Here is a 19,120-nt window from a genome sequence, read left to right on the forward strand (position 1 = left end):
TTTTATCGGTCCTGGAAAGAGGAAAACTTTACGTCATTCAGAGTACCCTAAAATGGATAAATCTCTGTATCGATGGTTTTTGAATATGGGAGATAAAAAGCTCCCGGTTAGCGGGCTTATGTTGAAAGAAAAAGCAAAATACCTTCATTTTAAATTAATGAAAATTGCCTTTAGTTCAATGCCAGTGATGTATGGCTTCGGGATTTTAAAAAGCCTGAAGTAAGCTTTCATATTTCTATCTTAGTAGCTTAAAACTCATAAAATTTGGTTAGGTTACAAAGTTTTTGATGGATAAGGGATTACCTAATCTCTCCTTCACATTGATAACGCTTCATTGCATCCACCCGAGGATGAACTAAAAAGTGAAGACGGCTGCATATTTGCAATGTTTATGCCACCAAATGTCACCCTCTTATACAACGTATGGATCAAGGATCAAAATGCAGTCAAGGTTACGAAACTTTACTATAGAAAAAGTCTTTTGGCTTCTGTTGCTGTTTACAGTATGGTAGAAAATCAAGAGGATCCTAAAGATGATATTCCTGGGAGTGTTTTCGAAGCAACTTAATTATGAATGTAAGGGATTTGGAGGAACCCTGCAAAAATTGCGAGTACTCCATGCATGCATGTATGGAGTACTCGCTATGGACCAACCGAGTACTCCAAAATTAACCACAATTCATACAAAAGATATGGTCCAATTAACATTGCGATGTCCTAGGACTGGACCATATACTCCACCTCCGCATAACATCAGAGTAATCCATGGAGTACCCACAGCCCAATAAACATCGTGTAGTGATTACAATCGTTAAAAACGAGCAATGATCGGCTTACAATATGTTCGTGTAGAAACATGAGTTGGTCCATTGCTGCATTACAGTGGAGTATAATGGTAAGTACTCCAATGGGCCACATGATCCAACGATTTTTGCAGGGAAGGTGCAGCCAATCTTTTGTCACACTTGAGACCTGAGGTTTGTGTTTTAGAACCGTAAGTCAAAGAAGTTTGTTTTTGTTTTTATTAAATTTCAGTTTAGGTCCAATTTACTGCTTTCAACGTTAGAGAATGGAACGATGATGATGACCGCTCTGTGAGCCATAAAAGACGATTACATCAAAGGAGTCTATTGACGTATTTAATAAAACTTTGAAATGGTTAATAAGTCGGATTTAAATGTGTTGAAGAAGCTAAGGGAAAAGGTAGTTTTTAAGATGATTGAATAAAAGAAAATACAAAAGCGGATTACTAATTTTTCTTCGACATGAACACAATTTTTTCCAATAATTAAACAGAATATGAATTTATGTATAAGTAACTTTTTGACTGTAACTGATTTTTTATTTGTGTAATGTGAAAAAATTAATCAGCAAAGTTTCTTTTGCCATTTTAAATAAAAAATATATGAAGTCAAACTAATTAAATAGAATATTTTTAAATTGAGTTGCCTTTCGTAAATATGAACAATCTCACAAAACTGAACAGGATTGGTTTTAATTAGTTCATATTATCGCTAGTGTACTGTATATATATAAATTTGTATGTATAAAACTAGTAGATTTGATATTCTTGTTAAGAAAATTTTATGCTCAATGAAGCACTAAATTTTTGCATAGACTTGTGAACATAAATGTTTACAAAAATGTTAGTGTGTATGTATTGGTTTGCCAATTCAATGATTTTATTATATTTGTGTTGTTAAAGGAATATATATAAACGTAACATGATTACTATGCTTATGATAATCTCAGATGAATAAACGTACGTTCATATTATATTTGAAGCACTCATATTTTGTGCCTTTGTATGTATTCGAAGTGCATTTGTAGGCGTGGGCTGCCTATTTGTGAAAAGATTAAAGTGAATTTCTTTTTAGGTCATGGAAATTGATAAATTTATTTAACTTTTTTAATCAATGTGATATATAGAGATAAATGTGACAGTTTTAGTTCGCGTGTGCTTGACAAATGGAAGATAAATGTTTTTATAATTATTTTTTTAATGGATCATTCCACGATTAATACGATACAGATCGTACGCGTTTTACAGTTTATATTTTATGGTACATGTACAAAACACTAAAATATTCTCGGCGCGCTCATAACTCAGAAATTCGGTATGAGTCAGAAATATAAAAAATATATGAGCCTCAGAAATGTGATCCTTAAACACTTATCCTGTATCCATGTGTCAAAATAGCCCAACAAAATTTAACATTAAATATTTTTGCATAGCTCTCCTTTTATCTGATGAAACTTTTTTATACTAAGTTGAGCAGAGCTCACAGAGTATATTAATTTTGATTGGATAACGGTTGGTTGTACAGGTATAAAGGAATCGAGATAGATATAGACTTCCATATATCAAAATCATCAGTATCGAAAAAAAATTTGATTGAGCCATGTCCGTCCGTCCGTCCGTCCGTCTGCCCGTTAACACGATAACTTGAGTAAATTTTGAGGTATCTTGATGAAATTTGGTATATATATTCCTTGGCACTCATCTCAGATCGTTATTTAAAATGAACGATATCCGACTATAACCACGCCCACTTTTTCGATATCGAAAATTTCGAAAAACCGAAAAAATGCGATAATTCATTGCCAAAGGCGGTTAAAGCGATGAAACTTGGTAGATGGGTTGACGTTGTAACGCAGAATAGAAAATTAGTAAGATTTTGGACAATGGGCGTGGCACCGCCCACTTTTACAAGAAGGTAATTTAAAAGTTTTGCAAGCTGTAATTTGGCAGTCGTTGAAGATATCATGATGCAATTTGGCAGGAACGTTACTACTATTACTATATATGTGCTAAATAAAAATTAGCAAAATTGAATGAAGAACACGCCCAATTTAAAAAAAAAATTTTTTTTAAATTCAAATTTTAACAAAAAATTTAATATCTTTACTGTATATAAGTAAATTAAGTCAAAATTCAACTCCAGTAATGATATGATGCAACAAAATACAAAAATAATAGAAAATTTCAAAATGGGCGTGGCTCCGCCCATTTTCATTTAGTTTGTCTAGAATACTTTTAAGGCCATAAGTCGAACAAAATCCTTCTCAAATTTGGTAGGGGCATAGATTCTATGACGGTAAATATTCTCTGTGAAAATGGGCGAAATCGGTGGAAACCACGCCCAGTTTTTAAACACAGTCCACCGTCTGTCCTTCTGCTCGGCCGTTAACACAATAACTTGAGCAAAAACCGATATATCTTTACTAAACTTAGCCCGCGTACTTATCTGAACTCACTTTATCTTGGTATAAAAAATGGCCGAAATCCGACCATAACCACGCCCACTTTATCGATATCGAAAATTACGAAAAATGAAAAAATGCCATAATTCTATACCAAATACGAAAAAAGGGATGAAACATGGTAACTGGATTGGTTTATTGACGCAAAATATAACTTTGGAAAAAACTTTGTAAAATGGGTGTGACACCTACCATATTAAGTAGAAGAAAATGAAAAAGTTCTACAAGGCGAAATCAACAGCCCTTGGAATCTTGGCAGGAATACTGTTAGTGGTATTGCATATATAAATAAATTAGCAGTACCCGACAGATGATTTTCTGGATCACATGATCCACATTTTGGTCGATATCGCGAGAACGCCTTCACATATACATCTAAGGGCCCCTCGCTTTTAAAACCCTCATTAATACCTTTAATTTGATATCCATATCGTACAAACACATTCTAGAGTCACCCCTGGCCCACCCTAATGGCGATATCTCGAAAAGGCGTCCACCTAAAGACCTAATGCCCACTCCCTCTTAAAATGCTCAGTAACACCTTTCCTTTGATACCCATATCGTACAAACATTCTAGAGTCACCCCTGGCCCACCCTAATGGCGATATCCCGAAAAGGCGTCCACCTATAGACCTAATGTCTACTCCCTCTTAAAATGCTCAGTAACACCTTTCGTTTGATACCCATATCGTACAAACATTCTAGAGTCACCCCTGGCCCACCCTAATGGCGATATCTCGAAAAGGCGTCCACCTATAGACCTACTGCCCACTCCCTCTGAAAATGCTCAGTAACACCTTTCGTTTGATACCCATATCGTACAAACATTCTAGAGTCACCCCTGGCCCACCATAATGGCGATATCTCGAAAAGGCGTCCACCTATAGACCTAATGCCCACTCCCTCTTAAAATGCTCAGTAACACTTTTCGTTTGATACCCATATCGTACAAACATTTTAGAGTCACCCTTGGTCCACCTTTATGGCGATATCTCGAAAAGGCGTCCACCTATAGAACTAAGGATTACTCCCTTTAAAATACTCATTACCACCTTTCATTTGATACCCATATCGTACAAACACATTCTAGAGTCACCCTGGCCCACCCTAATGGCGATATCTCGAGAAAGCGTCCACCTATAGAACGAATGCCCACTCCCTCTTAAAATGCTCAGTAAAACCTTTCGTTTGATACCCATATCGTACAAACAAATTCTAGAGTCAGCCCTGGTCCACCTTTATGGCGATATCCCTAAATGGCGTCCATCCATAGAACTATGGCCTACTCTCTCTTAAAATACTCTTTAATACCTTCCATTTGATACACATGTCATACAACCACATTCCAGGGTTACCCTAGGTTCATTTTCCTACATGGTGATTTTCCTTATTTTGTCTCCATAGCTCTCAGCTGAGTATGTAATGTTCGGTTACACCCGAACTTAGCCTTCCTTACTTGTTACTTTAATTATTGATAAAACTCAACTGTTCAAATACATTGATTTTAATGTTTTGCTAATTCGTGGGATACTGTAAATGTGGGTCAAAATTGCCCAATACGATAATGAGCATGTGCTCCTTTTATAACACACTAGCGGCCCGGTACGTGCTTCGTTACGTATAAAGTGAAATATTAAATCAAACTCATTTATTACAAAAAAAAAGATATTTTATTATTTGCTAGCTATTTTAAAACTTAATCCAAAACAATTGGATAAACAATATTTTTTGTTTTTCCATTTTGAGTATGAATACACAAACGGCTGGGGGTACCGACTCTGGAACAGGCAACATAAAGTTTGCCATGTGAAAAACATGATTCCTCCAAATTCACACCACAAACGTTAAGTGTTTGCCCTTGGGCTTTGTTGATGGACATCGCAAATGATAAACGCACAGGATATTGTAATCGTTTGAATTCAAATGGCATTTCAGTTGGAATCATAGGGATACGCGGTATTAAACAAACTTCTTTTGATTTACCAGTTAAGATCGCAGCTTCAATCAAATTTGGCAATAAATTTTTCACTGCCAATCTGGTGCCATTACACAGGTTTGGTGGATTAATATTTCGCAATAATATAATCAAAGAACACACTTTCAGATTCAAACAATGCGGTGGCATACCAGTTGGTTCTAATGAATTTAAAAATTCAATTGGATAATTCATTGCCTCATTTTGATTCATAGCACTGTCAATTGATTTATATGTCGTGACTACACCTGGGAGTTTTGCTTGAATTTGAAAATTAATGGCATTGATATGAATGTTTTTCGGTGCTAAAATGGCGCATTATCTCAACCAATCATGATTTCTGTAATTCTGAAGAATATTTGGAAAAACACATTCAATCAATTCATCTATCGATTTCGTAATTGTACAAAAATTGTTTGGTACAGTGATAAATCCGTTGGTTCTGTCGATTTTTATTTTGCCTTCACCAATTTTTAGCAATTGTTTTGAAAACTCATGGGCAGCTGGATCATTTTGTAGGTGAATACGCATATTAATGTTCAGTGTCAATTTTTGTACATATCTCCAAAGAACTGATGACTTCAACAGGCATTTATTTCATCAACAGGAGTTGATCGAGGAATGGCAGGCTATATTTGTCGAAAATCCCCTGACAGTAGTATCAAAGCACTACCAAAAAGCTGTTGATTACCACGTAAATCTTGCATTGTTCGATTAAATGCTTCTAGTAATTTTTTATTCGCCATTGTACACTCATCCCATAAAATAATTGACGTTAATCGCAGAACTTTTGCCATAGCAGAGCTTCTTGAAATATTGCAAGTTGGAGTTTCAATCACCTGTACATTCAATGGCAATTTTAATGTAGAGTGTGCTGTCCGACTGCCTTCTAATAATGTAGCAGCAATTCCCGAAGATACAAGTGCCAATGCAATTTTCTGTTCCGATCGAATATTCGCTAAAATCAGTGATATAACGGCCGTTTTGCCTGTACCACCAGGTGCATCCAAGAAATATAATCCACCTGCATTATTGGAAATGGCTTGTATGATTGTGTCATATACGTGTTTTTGCTGAGTATTCATTTTGGTTATATTCGATTGTACAAATAAACTCAAATTATTAGAATTGAATTCCTGCTCACGTTGCAATTCAAGATCAAACAGATCATGCATCTCACGATTTGGTGCGATCATACCCAATTGTCCTAATGTTTTATTTGCAATCGTTAGACACACATCTTCAATTATTACCAAAGCTTCATTGTACATTTCCAAAGTTATCAACAAATCAGGAGTTCTTGCATGATGACGCATACAAATTATAATATCTTCTACAATATTATGTTTATATTTCTTCCATAATTCAAGTGGATTTGATGACATACATGTTGATAATATAATGGCAAATAGCATTCGTATTTGTTGAGTATGAGCCGAAATAGATGCATCATGAAGTGTTGAATACCACTGTGCATCATCCTCCAACAAATGCAAAAGTTGGCATGCTTCACGGTATAGTAGACATAAATGACCGTTGACTGTTCTCAATTCTTGAAATAATTTTGGGCCGTTCACGTTAACTAATAATAATTTCAAATAAAAACCCTCAACATTGTTTGGATGCACTGTATATATTCTCACAATTGAATCTGTTTGGAAAATGCCAGTATGCCCATGAACTGCTGTTCCTTGTTTACGTCTTTGAAATTTTTCGAAGACACATTCCTTGTGTAATACTGAGGCACTTCAGAATATAACAAAGGTATCGCAAATGTATCACAAATGTATCACAAACATGTTGGCCATTCTCACGATGTACAGCCAAGTGAACAACCGTAGGATGTCTTTCGTGCATTGGAAATTTCAAAACACAAACCATCTACTGAATAGTCAGAACAAAGCCTAAAAATTTGGTTTGGATAGCTGAGCCCGTTCTTGAGTTATAAAATCACAACGAAACAGCCGGAGAAAACGAAATTTCTGGCAGTCAGCAAAACAACGCTTTGAATACGCTTCCCTATTTTAGCATCCTTTAATATCCTTATCCAAATGTCAAAAAAATGCTAACATATGTACTCGACTTTTAAGGCTCGCAAATGGCTTCGAAAAAGTTCAAAATTGAGTCCGTTCGGAGTCCAATATGTGCCGAAAGTGAGTTGTTTATTACGCCAATATGCGTCATATTGAGCGTCATATCGTATATGGAAATAAACTCATATGTTTGCTGGAAATAGAAACCTGCTTTTGAAATATTTGCATAAGTGTGTGAAAAATCCAAAATAAGAGTGCATTTATGCGCGATGGCAAAAATTCGCCGGATTTTGTGGTTATAGGGAGTCAGGTGAGCTTTCAGCCTCGAACCAAAAGTCAATTTTAGTTTCATAAAATTTCGGCAATGGTTTGAAAGTGGGTTTAAGTTTCATTTGAACCCATTTCTGAGATATAGACCAGTGGCGCACAACGCCGGTAGAACTTCGAATACAAATACAGTTTTTTTTGTAGTAGTATGTGTTTACATGGAGAATGTTTGAGCATAGATTTAACGCATGGGAAAATATCGTCACAGGGTTCTACCTTACAATTGAAGTAGGATATGGAAAAAAAATATTAAGAAAGTGTTCAAATAAGGAAGGAGGGGAACCTAGAGAAGCGAAAGAGATGAAGAAAAATAAAGGAAGGTTGAGGAAAATGAAATAAGAGCGAGTAAAAAAAGAAAAATTGAGAAAGTAAAAAGGGATAATACGGAGGACAAACAGGGATGAAAACTGGAGAAGAATTTACAAAACATTTTTTTTTTGCAGAAGCTACAGTATGTCCAAGGCTTCTGCCAACTGAGAAAGTAGATACGTCACAGAGGGGAATATTCAATTTTCCATATGTATCTTATATGTAAAATTGAGCGCGATTTTAAAAAATGTACCTTAGTCATCGTCAAATAGTTTTGTAGCGGTTTATGGAATAAAGATATGGAAATTAGCCTGTCCGCTGTAGCAAGCATTTCATATTTGGTATAGAGTTGTCATACAAGAGGAAAATGTGGTGAGAGAAGTATAGGAAGTGCGAGTGGAACTAAGAGTTGGAGTGATAGTGGAAGTAGGACTGGGGTGAAAGTGGGAGTGTTAGTGGGAGTGTTTGTGAAAGTAGGAAGTGAAAGTAGGAAAGGGAGTGAGGGTGAGAGTGCGAGCGGAAGTTGGTGTCGGAATTGGTTCGGGAGTGGAAGGAAGATTAATGGATAACGGGATAAGGAATGGACTAGAATGGGAAGAAAAATGCTAGTATAAGTAGAAGAGAGTGAGGTAGTGGATAAAGAGGGGAAGTGAGGTTAATTTTGGAAATGTAGGCAAAATAGTCCATCGCAATATGCCAGTAAATGTTTCTTTCTTTTCAGTTTCTCTTAGAAAAAACATAATAATTGAAATTCAATTATTATAAGCCGGCTCATGAATTCTTAAATATAAGTATAAACTGAACACACCATGAAACAAACATACATAAATATGTACAACTGAGCCCGAGTTGACAAAGCTTCTCATTCGCAACGAAGAAGAACTTTACAAAACAAATCTACATGGCACACAAATCAATATAGAGACAGAATGTCTCAATTGTGTTGTTAGTGTAGAAATAAGAAAACCTGAATTAAGCATGAAAACAAATACCAGCAGGATGGCCTAGTGGTTAAAGGCTACTGCAGTTTCACCATGTGATTCACGGTTCGAATCCCGGTGAAACCTTTGATAACATTACAAAATTGCCTGATGATGATTACGTTGGTAGTTTTCGAAATGGTCCATCGCAATATACCAGTTAATGTTTCTTTCTTTTCAGTTTCTCTTAGAAAAAACATAATAATTGAAATTCAATTATTATAAGCCGGTGTTAAGCTCATAAATTCTTAAATATAAGTATAAACTGAACACACCATTAAACAAACATACAAAAATAGTTTTCGGCCAAAACAAAGTCTGCCGGGTATATGGCGAATAATTAAATTGTTTATATGGGACACGTAGGATATTTAGTTTTTAAATATAGATTTTCTCATTGTCTAAAGCTTATATTACACGAAATTTACAGATTTCAGGTACAGCCTTAGTCAATTTCCAAAAATAATCATTCAGAGTTTTATCAATTATTTAATATTCATAACTATATAAACAAATGGTGCTTATTTGATTTTATTATTATTGATTTATTATTTTCCTATACCAATTTTTTTTCGAAATTTTTTTTTTACTTAAGGTCATAATACATTTATTCAAATTAATTTTCCTCGCTACGTTGAAGTTTTTTATATTTAAAATTCGCATTGAAAATAAGTAATGAGAGCAACTCGAGAATCACTGAAAATTTTCGATTTTTCATGGAATGCACGTGTTTGGTTGTACGCGGCGTATACGTAATATTTTTGATATTTATGTATGTGATTTGTACGTATGTAGGTGAGGTATAGGATCAATCAATATATTGCCATACCAGACTGACAGCTTATTGAAAAATTAGTTAAGTTTTCAACTTAAATAAAAGCGCTTATTAAAATAAAATTTCTCTTAGAAATTTTGAGTTAAGTAACTTTTCAATGAAATAGGGGTGGCATCGCATGTAAGTTAATATTCCCGGTAGAAAAACATTTCTCAGCTACACACATATGTATTATTAAATTTTTTTTTGAACAAAAATAACTTTGAATATTTAACTTTGTATATTTTTTTGTTTTCCATTTGTTCTGAAATTATACTGGGAAATGACTTGAAAGAAAAAAATCAAGATGGACCAGACGAAAAAACAGTTATACCTTGTAAGTTTTTTATCATGGTAATTTCTATCGATTTGGAAAAAGGTCTTTTGCTTTAAAAAATATATTTGACGTAAAAATATTTTCATTTGGAAAAATTTTATTTGAAAAAAAAAATTCATTTGGTTCGAAAAAGTTTCACATGCTTTAAAAAAAAAGGTTTTTTTTGAGGATGTTTAATTTGATTTAAAAAGATTTTCATTTTAATTGAAAAATTTTAATTTTAGCGAAAAAATATAAGCTGTCAAAAATTTCGTTTTATTTGAAAAAATTTATTCGATTTAAAAGAAGTTTCGTTTGGCTTGAAAAAAAGATTTATTTGATTTGATTTAAAAAAGTTTCATTTGTCTTGAAAAAGTTTATTTGGTTTAAAAAAAGTTTCAGTCGACTTAAGAACGGCTTCGTTTAGATTGAACAAGTTTCATTTGATTTAAAAAAATTTTATTTGGTTTCCAAAAAGTTTCATTCGATTTGAAAAATGTTTCATTTGACATAAAAGAATTTCATTTGATTTGAAAAAGTTCCATTCTTTTTGAATAAAGTTTCATTTAATTTGAAAAATTCCATTCTGTTTGAATAAAGTTTCATTTGATTTGAAAAAAATTTCATTTGCTTTCAAAAAGTTTCAAACAGCTTAAAACCAGTTTCATTTAATTTGAAAAATTCCATTCTGTTTGAATAAAGTTTCATTTGATTTGAAAAAAATTTCATTTGGCTTCAAAAGGTTTCACTCGATTTGAAAAAGGTTTCACTTGATTTAAAAAAGTATCATTCTGTTTGAAAAAAGTTTCATTTGATATAAAAAAAAAAATTCTGTCGACTTAAAACAGCTTCGTTTAGATGGAAAAAGTTTCATTTGATTAAAAAAAAATTTCATTTGGTTTCAAAAAGTTTCATTCGATTGGAAAAATGTTCCATTTGACTTAAAAAAGTTTCATTTGATTTTCAGAAGTTCTATTCTGTTTGAACAAAATTTCATTTGATTTGAAAAAGTTCCATTTTTTTGAATAAAGTTTCAATTGATTTGAAAAAAAATTTTCATTTGGTTTCAAAAATTTTCATTCGATTTGAAAAAATGTTTCATTTTATTTGAAAAAAGTTACATTTGATATAAAAACAGCTTCATTTGGTTTGAAAAAAGATTCATTTGATTTGAAAAAAGAATAAAAAAATTTAGTTGGTTTGACAAAAGTTTCTTTTGATTTGAAAAAAATTTCATTTCGTTTAAAAAGGGTTAATTCGATTTGAAAAAAATTTCATTTTATTTGAAAAAAGTTGCATTTGATTTAACACCAGCTTAATTTGGTTTGAAAAAAGGTTCATTTGATTTAAAAACGAACTAGTTTGGTCTGAAAAAACTTTAATTTGACTTAAAAAAAATTCTTTCATTTGAAAAAAGTTTTACTTGAATTGAATAAAATTTCACTCGAATTGAAAAAAGGTTACATATATTTGAAAAAACACTTATTCCATTTGAAAACATTTTTATTTGGATTCGAAAAAGTTTCATTTGATTTAAAGAAACATTTGACTTGAAAAAAGTTTTTTTTTACTAAAAACTTTGATTTGAAAAATATTTTGATTTTAAAAAAGTATGCTATGACAAAAAAACATTCGGTTAAAATGATAATTTTAGCTAATACTTTTTTAAGTATAATTTAAAACAGTTAATTTATTCAATTGAATTACAAAAAAATGTATCTTATTTAAATTTGTTTGCTATGAACTGAGGTCCTTCGAAAAAGACTGATTTTTGTAAGGACAAGTCCAAGAAAAGTCAAACTTAATTTTTAATATATTAAAAAAACAACATTTTTCTTAAAAAGACATTTAAAAAAGGTGAATATATATCAAATAAACGATAAAAAAAAAAAAAAAAATGTAAGTTTTTTTTATATGTTGTTGTTGTGGTTGTAGCGATAAGGTTGCTCCCCGAAGGCTTTGGGGAATGTTATCGATGTGATGGTCCTTTGCCGGATACAAATCCGGTACGCTCCGGTACCATAGCACCATTAAGGTGCTAGCCCGACCATTTCGGGAACGATTTATGTGGCCACATTAAACCTTTAGGCCATTCCCTCCCTCTCTACCCCCAAGTTCCATGAGGAGCTTGGGGTCGCCAGAGCCTCGTCTGTTAGTGAAACAGGATTCGCTACGGATAGGTGAGGTTGACAATTGGGTTTGGAGAAGCTATATATTGCGTTGGCAACCTGAAAGGTTGCGCTACACAGCCCCTTGAATCTGGTATTTTAGTCGCCTCTTACAGGCATACCTACCGCGAGTACATTCTGATCCCCTAACCCGCTGGGGTTTTTTTTTTTATATATTTAGGGTCCTTAAACCTGAGCCCGCCCTCAGACGTACGTTTCTTTCTTGGGTAAAAAATAACGTTATCTTTTTAGGGTTAAACTAGAAAGTGTATTTATTTTAAATAAGTTTAATTTGAAAATACTGTAATTTGAAAAAGTTTCATTTTATTAGAAAAAAATTTCATTTGGTTTCATAAAAATGTCATTTGTTTTAAAAAATAGATCTGTATTTCATTTGAAAATTTTTTCATTTGTTTTGAAAAAAGTTTTGCTATGAAGAAAAGCTTATTTGATTACAAAAGAATTTAATGTGACATATAAGTTTCATTTTATTTGGAAATAAGTTTACTTTTAGATGAATAAAGTTTGATTTCAATACAAAAAGTTTTAGTTCCGTTTGAAAAAAGTTTAATTTGACATGAAAAAAGTTTAGTTCCAATCGAAAAATGTGTCAACTGAAAAAAGTATGCTATGTGTAAAAGCTTAAAATATGCAAAAAGAAGGCAATTGGGAAAACCTTTACAACAACTAAGGCATGACGTAGCTGAATGCGTTTGTAACTATTTCAACTATAGTAGGAGTGCCGGTTCGACTCTCACTCCTGGGAGAAAAGGCTTTGAAGAGATTTACAAGGTATAATCGAAACAGCTGTCGCCTTGTCCGTCCTGATGTCACGTTGTTTAAATTTTTCCCAAATTATTAAATGAAAAAAGTCTCATTTGACATACAGAATTTCATTTGATTTGAAAAAAAGTTTAATTTGGCATGAAAATCCTTCGTTCCGATATACTCTATTCCTTTCTCAGCAAAACGCAATTGGCAAGTTGACAAGTCAAAAATTATGTTACGCAGTTTGAAAATGTATATATTTATTTATATCTTTTAACAATCTTATTTACTTACTTGATCTCTGATTCTTAATGAAATAAAGTTGCAGTCTTTCTTTGAATGTATTTTCATTTACGTAGTACTCCACACGAACTCTAAAAAAAGATAAAAAGAAAAAGATTTTCCCAAAAAGGGAAAAATTTAAGTAATTAATGATAATTAGTAAACAAGTATGTATGTATGTATTTAGTAGTTATGTAAATCTAAAGAAAATGATGTATTTACTCATTGAGTACATGAGCAGATAAACTTTCTTCATGGGCTTAGACATAATTTAATTAGTACAAGAAGAGATTATGCATTTAAAAGCTGGTAAAAGAAAAACATACATATGGAGATTTGCAGAAATATGTACTTCTTGTAAGAAGGAGCCTCGAGTAAACAGCATTTCAAAGGAGATTCCGATGAAAAGTGTGTGTTTTCGCAGGAGTAAATTTAAAAAGCAAAAACTGCGCAACTCGTGCTTTAAAGCGAATAAAAGATACATAATTGCAAATAAGTTTTTCCTGCTACTTCTGATCTTTTCAATTGCTACTAAGTGGCGAGGATAGCAGCTGTACGTGTATATCGCCTTCTTTTCTTTAGCTTTTTTCGTATTTTTTGTTTTTATATTTTTTTATTTTTCCTATTTCGTATTTTCCGTGCATTTGCCCTACACAGCCAGCGGCCGATTGTTAAAGTGTAAATGCGCTTTGCTTTCACGCATTACACTCATACAAACAAGCGCATACACACACATTCAATTGCATATTTATGAACACGCATGTATAACATATGTAATAGTTTTCTTATTTGTTAAAAATAGTAACTCACAAGGATAACAACTATTGTAATGGTGTCACGCTTCAGTGCATATTGCCCGCCAGCGTGATACGTTTGGATGTACATTAGGGTGCTCCTTCAAAGGGGGAAGTTTCTTGCTGGTAAAGTAGCGATATTGAAGAATAACTGAATAGTTCAGAAGGGCATTCAGACGCAGTCTAACTATAACGAAACTGGCCCCTTTTCAACAAACGTCTTTTACCTCGCACTTTTCCTAATTGGAGGAATGTATTTATGATAGAGTTACATATCTCGGAATATTACTTGACATTAATCTGTAAGGGAAGTTTGATGTAGGATACAAAGTTAAGAAAGCTCTGGCTGCCTTGTGCTGCTATTTGGCAGTAAGGACGCCATTGGCAGGTGCATGAATCTCTCAAATAAACAAATTGATTTGGTTTAGGGAACTGGGCACTTTGACTATAATAGGTTAATTCAGATTAAGTTAAGAGGCAGCAAACTCAGATAGAATAAGCTGCCTTCGAGTGATCCAAATGTCAGTTGCTATGTCACATAGAATAACTGCGTGATAAGCAATTATTAATTAGGAAATCACTGCTGAGCAGAGATGTAGACGCTAATAAGGCTGTACCGATCTCGAGTAAATCATATAGAGATTTGATTAGGCTGAGACCAAAATAGTATCAACTACGTCTGGCAAATGAAAGTCCCAAATGTCGACCATTTTGAACATCCACGTCGATGGCACCAAGCTACCGACTGTCCTACACCCCAAAATCTTGGGTGTGACGTTTGATCAGGATCTAAATTTTGGTGAGCATGCAGCCGCAATTGTACCGAAAATCCAGAGCCGTAAGAAAATCCTCATATCCCTTGCTGGTAGTATTTGGGGAAAAGACAAAGAAACGCTCATTACCACATACAAAGCAATTGGCCAGCCGATTGCATGCTACGCGTCCCCTATATGGTCGCCAAGCCAAAAACTACTCACTGGAAGAAGCTACAGGCCTGCCAAAATACTGCCCACAGAACCGCCGCGGGCTGTCTTTTTATGTCCCCAGAATACCATCTACATAATGAGGTGAGAATACTCCCCATCAGGGAGAGAAATGAGATGCTAACCAAACAGTTCCTGTTGAATACCCAGAAACCTGGGCATCCCAATAGACATCTGATTGATGAGCCAACACCGCCTAGGGTCTTAAGGAGTCATTTCCGTAAGCATTATGAGGACATACGGCACCTGAGAACTCGGCTGCTTGAAGAAAAAAAACACAAGCGGGTTCTCAGTGAACTACACAAACAGGCGTCGGACCTTTATGCCAGGAATTTCCCGGTGAATCCAGTATTCAAAGAACAGTACCCAAAACTTGCGGAAGAGGAACGTATACTCCCCAGGGAAATGCGAGTCACTCTTGCTCAACTTCGTTCTGGTTACTGTAACAGGATCAACTCTTACCTATCCAGAATCAAACCCGACATACAAAATGTATGCCCCGCTTGCAATGTATCCCCACATGACACCAACCATCTCTTTAATTGTAATGTGGAACCAACGCCTCTAACACCCCTTTCATTATGGTCCATCCCTGTTGAAACAGCAAGTTTCCTTAGACTCCCGTTAGAAGATATTAATGAAAATTTGTGATCGGTCGCGCCTATTAGGTGGAGCGAAGCACTGCTACAGCAACAACAGCAACAACGTCTGGCAAAAGTGATACAGTCCAGCTTAAAGTAACCAGGATTCCTCCTAAACGTCCTCTACGCAACGGCTAAAAAGAAGCGCTTTAGAGTATGTCTTGACGTAACAGTTATACTTTCATTGGACAGCGCCCCACAGTATCATAATCATCAAATGGACCTTACTGAGCCCAGTGAACCCGACATACCGCGATTAATCTCCGGACAGAAGAATGTCTTTACCTTGCAGGAGATTCTGTCTGCCCAGATTTTGCTAAGCTGACTTATGGCATGACTATTTCACAGTTGACTACAAGTTAGCAGCTGGAGTAACGGCACTTTTTAAAAATCTGCTCCGTAAGCTGTTGTAGTTCTGAGTGCGACTAGCAAATTTTTCATAAATTTTCAGACATTCCAGTGAGGTGCGCGTAATTCTTTCACAACTACAATCTGGTGAAACTTTTATCTTTTTGATCGATGACAGTTTGTGAGTTTGAGTTGCACTTATTGGATGAGGCGAAGCACTGCATTGAAAAGAAGAAAAACGAAGTCAAACCCTACCAGACACCACCCGATTTCAGTAGCGTGGAGCTCAAGACTCTAATTTCTGCTTGACAGTCGAAGTAGATATTCAATTTTCTAACTTAGCTTGCACAGCTGGGTAGAATTAGCTAAGCTAAACATGTAACTGCTCTACATGTTAACAGAAAAAACAGAGTTTCGACGGTGTGAAGCATAAAGGCTTTTAAAAGGGCCAAGTGACTTTGAAATAAGAATAATGCGCAGAAAATACTGCTTCATTTGCTACCTTGATCAGTTTTACACCGTCCGAGGAGGATTGAGGAGTGGAACATATTTGCAGCAGAGGCCTGCAGAATTTGTTTCTGAATTGGCTCCAAACTGGATATAGAATTTAAGGAAGAAAGACGATGGTTTTGATATCATAAAATTAGAACTGAGCATATTTGGAAATTGCAATCACCATGTAAATTGCATAGCTCAAAACCGATCCCAAGTCCATAATTGTGGTCGTAGAGGAGGTGAGGTGGTTGAAGCGAATTAAAGAGTTTCGGTTAACCTTAGGCGATTACCGCAAAATGACAGTCAACTTCAGAGCTATACAGACCTTTGAAGGGTGTCTTTAGGGCTACAATAATAAAAAGAGCTCTAGTGTCAGAGGTTTCTGACGACTAACATTCAACACTCACTGGGATGCATATCTCTTGTCACATGCGGGTACGCGTGAACTTGACGTGCGCATTTCTAGATACTCTTGAATTTCGAATAGTTACTCTGCATAGGAGGGCATCGGATCAACTGAGCAAGCCATTAGTTAATGTCAACCGTTGGAATTTTTTGATGTGCTGCAGCTGAATAAATTTAACAACCTCAGCTATGTCCGGTCCATGGAAAATTCCATGATTAATTAGTCTAATTAATTTAGTGTGTTAAAATTTTTTGCAAAGCTTCATAGAAATCACAGTGGCTGTGGGAATTGGAGTGGGAGTGAAAATGGGAGTGGTGGTGGTAGTGGGAATGAGAGTGTGAATAAGAATTGTTCTGTGATGCCTTCAACTGATAAACAACGCACACTCTAATGCACAGCAACGGCGCATTTTTTTCCTTTCACTAACTTAAACTCAGGTCGTGACGTCCGAAAGTAGTGGTGCAACAAACTTTCATTATACCTTTCATGAAAACGAAATGGTATATTAAGTTTTTCACGAATCTCAAAATTGTAAGGAGAAGAGATAGGCCCAGCAATAAGTACACTGAAATGATCAAGATGACGAGCTGAGTTTATTTAGAAATGTTCGTCTGTCTGTCTCTCTGTCTGTCCGCCCGTCTATTTGAACGCAAACTAGTCTCTCAATTTTTACGAAGTTTTCATAAAATTTGGGCGCATGTATATTTAGGTATCCGATTGGATATACGTATAAACAACTGAAATCGGATTTTTGTTATATCTTCCTCAATTTATCGGATTGAAGCTTCAAGTTTCACCGTATGCTGTTGTATATAGCACATATTGTTATCTGAAAAATCGAAGAGATCGGTCGTATAAATAGAAAACATCCCCTAAAACTGATTGTTCAGATATGCAGTTTTTCGTTATTTCTTAAAATTTTATAGGCTAACCATGACCAGAGCATTTCCACATTAAATCTCTCAAGCCAAGAAAACTGCTCGGGTTCATCATGGAAGTTAGCTGAGATGAAGTGCTGACCAATGGTTGCAGTGAAATCCTCAATAAATTATCTATCTATCTAACGGAGAAGGAATGAACCCGTCATGGTTGACTGTATCAAAACAGATCAAGATGCACTAACACCGTCTTATGATGAGTTTTAATGGAGTTCAGAATAATGGTAACGATATGCACTTCACGGTAGTCATGCTGATGGCTGAATAACCGAAGAGATTAATTTAATTGAGGGAATCATAACTGCTTTAAACGTTTTCTTTACTGACTAAAGGGATTTTATCGGTAGGTACTGGGCTTCCGGTCTTTGGTAGTGGGTTTATACTTGCCATTCTATATTATTCTGGAATGGCAAAGGCTTTTAACGACAAGTCGAAAAATATGCTAGGCTGCTGATGCCCTCATGGGCAAGGTGTTTTGGCATCGGCATAGGTTTTCCATCTGGGACTATTGATATGGAAGGCTTGGCTTTTTCAATGGCTTATTTAATCTCTTTTGAGGTAACGGTGAGGGTCGATTCGTCATGCTTGTGTTTATGTGCCCGTTGACTTTGACGATATCTAGCATTGTCAACTGAAGTATGCATTGAAAATTGGCTACAGAAAACACTCACGCATTTCCTCGATTCCGACAGACGAAATTCTAGTCGAATAAATTATTAAAATACTAACTAGTATGAATAACACCACAAAGTTATAGTCAATGAACTATCCAAAAGCTGACTATCATGAACACTGAAAGAAATGGTGCTAGTAAAATCAACAAGTTGGTTCTGTTGTTCTTGACTTAAAGGAGATTCAGTGAAATTGATCGAATTATGGTTAATTTGACCGAGTTCTTTGTTAAACGAAAAAATTAGTTTAGTCATTTCAACAGAAGAAAAGTATCGCTCTTAAGTTAACAAAATTCTGTAAAATTGACAGATTCCTGGTAAATCTAACTGATTTTTCTGTTAACACAACTGATCTTACAGGTCATTTCAACGGCGATCAACTGACAATACATGAGCAAATTTCAAAGAGAATTTTATGCTCACTGCGCTCTCTACTTTGTACTTATGATGATGATGCCACTTGTTAAAAAAAAAAAACACCAAAATAAGAAAACCATCAAATCGAAAAACGCACAAAATGGGAAAACAACAAAAAACTAGTTTTTCAGTAATCAATAAAAAACAAACAAAACCTTTTTTGAATTTACTGTGCAAAAATTATGAAATAC

The 19,120-nt window shown here is 34.7% G+C and overlaps 1 protein-coding gene across 1 annotated transcript in view; it reads right to left on the reverse strand.

Moving 5' to 3' along the window:
* Positions 1–19,120, reverse strand: part of SLO2 (slowpoke 2) — a 743,624-nt gene that overhangs the window by 175,657 nt on the left and 548,847 nt on the right. Inside the window, exon 5 of the mRNA XM_067776215.1 lies at positions 13,249–13,328. Coding sequence (XP_067632316.1) covers positions 13,249–13,328 — 80 coding nt within the window. The remainder of the gene's footprint in view (positions 1–13,248; positions 13,329–19,120) is intronic.

This window comes from Eurosta solidaginis, chromosome 3 (assembly GCF_040869045.1).
Source record: "Eurosta solidaginis isolate ZX-2024a chromosome 3, ASM4086904v1, whole genome shotgun sequence".
NCBI classification, from domain to species: Eukaryota; Metazoa; Arthropoda; class Insecta; order Diptera; family Tephritidae; genus Eurosta; species Eurosta solidaginis.